The following is a 3,017-nucleotide window of genomic DNA, read 5'->3' on the forward strand; positions in this document are numbered from 1 at the left end:
AGGCAACAGTCATATAGAGTTCGATTTAAGATTAGCAGATTTGAGTGTACTTATGTATCTGAATGGCACATACTTGGCTCCAACCTCTATGTATATGTACTAGAGACGTTATAGTGTTAAAGAATAGTAAAGAATTAAATGGTGGGCTGATTTTATGCGACAAGAAACGGTGATTACTAGACGTGCACAGCTACTCAAAATGCAGAAAAGCCATGCCGGTCATAGAGGGATTAATTTATGGATAACTCGAACAAGATTATCAATGTCTTAGTGTAGATTAATGAATTGTGGCAAAATAATTAGCTTCTTTTTTAATGCCAGATCATATAGTATATGTCGTTCTTAAAGTGTTGTAAGTTGTGAGAGGGTAAGCAACTTCTTCATTATAGACACTTATTAATCTTCGAATCACTTACCCGCGTCCATTATCAAGATGAATTGGACAGGTGTCGTTTCTAAGGTAACGAAACACTTCTACGTGATGTCTGTCCATATTTCCTGACATAGAAAATGTGTATATAAATATATTCCAATCTTTGATATGATGGACATATGATATTTTACTTAAAGCAGCTTGTCACCAGATTCATGCTAATTTTCATGAACATTTTGAAAATGTATTAAAAATTAAAACATTGGCAAGTGAACAGAAACAAATTCTTTACACAGTGCAGAAGGCAATTTCAACCCAAATTAACTACCAAATAAAGGTCAATATGTGCAAAAATAGCCCATACTGGATATGTCACGCAGTTAATACTGTAACATCAGTCATTCATTGCATATAACATTAGATAAGTTATTTAATTTATATAATTATAATATTTGAATTGTGAATAAATGTTACTTGTCTTGATTTCATAATTAGTACATTTTTCTCATTGTTGATTTTGTTAATTTATTTGGCTCATTTGGAGGCAAGCAGCTTCATAATATTAATAGGGAAAATAAGAGAAAATATACGTCAATTATTTGTCTTAATGATAAGTTCTTAATGAAGCTTTTAGTATGTCATATACTTTTATACGTTCTTTTCACAAAGCGATTATTACCTCCTCTTGCCGCCATGCTATATGAAAGAACCTGGTCAAATACATTATACAGAAAACCGACCCCCAACAAAGGGAGGTAAATATTGTAAACATCGGGCACCATCTATAGAATATACACACATGCTTACCTGTTATAAAATCGAAGATATGAGTATCTATGAAATCTGCAATGAATCGTTTATAAAGATATGGCTGATTCCGCAGAAGTCTCTTGCAATATCCTTCGTCCCTCTCCCATTCCGCTGTTTTACTTTTGCTGTAAGACCTGCAAGAAATAAAGTATGATACAGCTACTTTATAAACAACGTTCACCAATGTGTCACAGGGTGAGAATAATGTGCAGCCTAACCGGGACTCGAACCCTGGAACCTAGGAATACGGTAACCGCCGCCTTGAGGAGAGGGCCGACCGGTTAACAATCATCTCCCTAAAAGTGAAGCGGCGGAGAGAGAGACGAATGAGAGGATGAACTGAACTGCGCAAGATCGAAAGACTACCACGTACAATTAGAAGAAAGGCCGCGTGTTTTACCGAACCGTAGGTTTGCAAGCCTGGTACTCGTGAGATCGAACTTGTTACTAATTTTAGCCACTCTCGTTAATGGTATAACGTTGAGTACAATCTATCACACTTCTAGTCTTCTGTCGCTACATAGCTTATGTAAAGATATCACTTATGCAAGGAAAGTTCTAGTAACAGTTTTACCACATCTTGATTATTGTTGCATAATTTATGGTAACTGTACGTCTTTTCTAGAAGATAAACTCATTAAGTTCCAAAAGAGAGCTGCAAGACTAATTCTAGGACAAAGATTATGACACTCCATCTGCTGAACTTTTTCTGAACTCCGCTGGATGACCTTTTCACAGAGGGTTGTTTTTCAAAAAGCTATTATGATGTTTAAAATAATAAATAATCAGGCGCCTTCCTATTTATTGAATAATTTCATTTTATCGTCAGATGTTCATACTCGCATTTTGCGTTCATCATCTGATTTTCACTTTATACCCCTAGACCAAATACTGAACAATTTCGTAAGTCTTTTGTTTATTCTGGATCTTGTATTGGAACGGCCTTTCCTGATTATATTAAGTCTGCTACATCTGTTAACCATTTTAAAACCTTATACTTGATGTTTTATCACGCATTGATGTATACAAATTGATAATCTCCTGTATGTTTTTACATTTATGTATTTTAATAGTTTGAAAATGTTAAATTTATATTGTTCCTTGTTGAGGGCCTCATGGAAGATTGATATGTTTGTTCAAATGAGTTCTCGCGTTAAATAAAGTACTTTATTATTTATTATTATTATTATTATTATTATTATTATTACAGTGTAAAAAGAATCATTTGCTGAATGTGACATATATATATATATATATATAAAATTTCGATAATAGTATGTTAAAAACTTACAAAATTAACAAAACAAAACAGAAAAAAATAAACCTACAACGATTACTTGTTATGAAAATTCAGTCATTACCATTGTGCATGTACTTTGTTGAATCTTTATATCAATTTTGATTCTTTAAAAGCTTAAAACATTATATAAAAACAGAAAAGAAGTGAGCGTAAAATATACAACAATTACTTCAGGAAAATTATAATTAATCACTTATTATTCTTGTACATGTATTACATGTACTGTCCAGTCTTTGTTTTATACCGAGACTGTTTACAAATCAAATACTATATTCACAACATACGAATGGATCAGCCCAAATGAATGATTTGTTTGTTTTTATACCGAACTCCTATGTTTTACTACACTTGTTTCCTATTCATTTAATTGTAAATTTTACATGCATAATATCTTTAAATGCGTTGTCAAAGTGAGTTACCTTCTAAAAGGACTAAACCATCTTTCTCTATCGGCGTCTCTTCCATCAGGTAACCATGCCATTACGGAACCCTCAATTACATCACCTTTACCACAAAATGGCGTGTTACTGTAAA

At 32.9% G+C, this 3,017-nt stretch overlaps 1 protein-coding gene across 1 annotated transcript; it reads right to left on the reverse strand.

Annotated features, from left to right (window-relative positions):
* Window positions 1-412: 412 nt before the first annotated feature.
* LOC132746654 (extracellular serine/threonine protein CG31145-like) lies at window positions 413-3,008 on the reverse strand. The gene is made up of 3 exons (XM_060735877.1): window positions 2,903-3,008; window positions 1,181-1,317; window positions 413-498 (listed from the first exon to the last, which is right to left on the reverse strand). Exons 1-3 carry the CDS (start codon window positions 2,962-2,964, stop codon window positions 413-415), a joined length of 285 nt encoding a protein of 94 aa, XP_060591860.1. The 5' UTR covers window positions 2,965-3,008.
* Window positions 3,009-3,017: the final 9 nt, after the last annotated feature.

This window comes from Ruditapes philippinarum, unplaced genomic scaffold, assembly GCF_026571515.1.
Source record: "Ruditapes philippinarum isolate M1 unplaced genomic scaffold, ASM2657151v2 ctg16363_1_1_1_1, whole genome shotgun sequence".
In the NCBI taxonomy this organism is placed as follows: domain Eukaryota; kingdom Metazoa; phylum Mollusca; class Bivalvia; order Venerida; family Veneridae; genus Ruditapes; species Ruditapes philippinarum.

Bases quoted from the DNA above. Each gene is read 5' to 3' on its own strand.
- LOC132746654 (XM_060735877.1), bottom strand. From the start codon at position 2,964: ATGGCATGGTTACCTGATGGAAGAGACGCCGATAGAGAAAGATGGTTT. The intron at 1,318-2,902 runs GTAACTCACTTT...TATTTCTTGCAG, and splicing joins TGGTTTAGTCCTTTTAGAAG to GTCTTACAGCAAAAGTAAAA. The intron at 499-1,180 runs GTAAGCATGTGT...TTTCTATGTCAG, and splicing joins TATCTTCGATTTTATAACAG to GAAATATGGACAGACATCAC.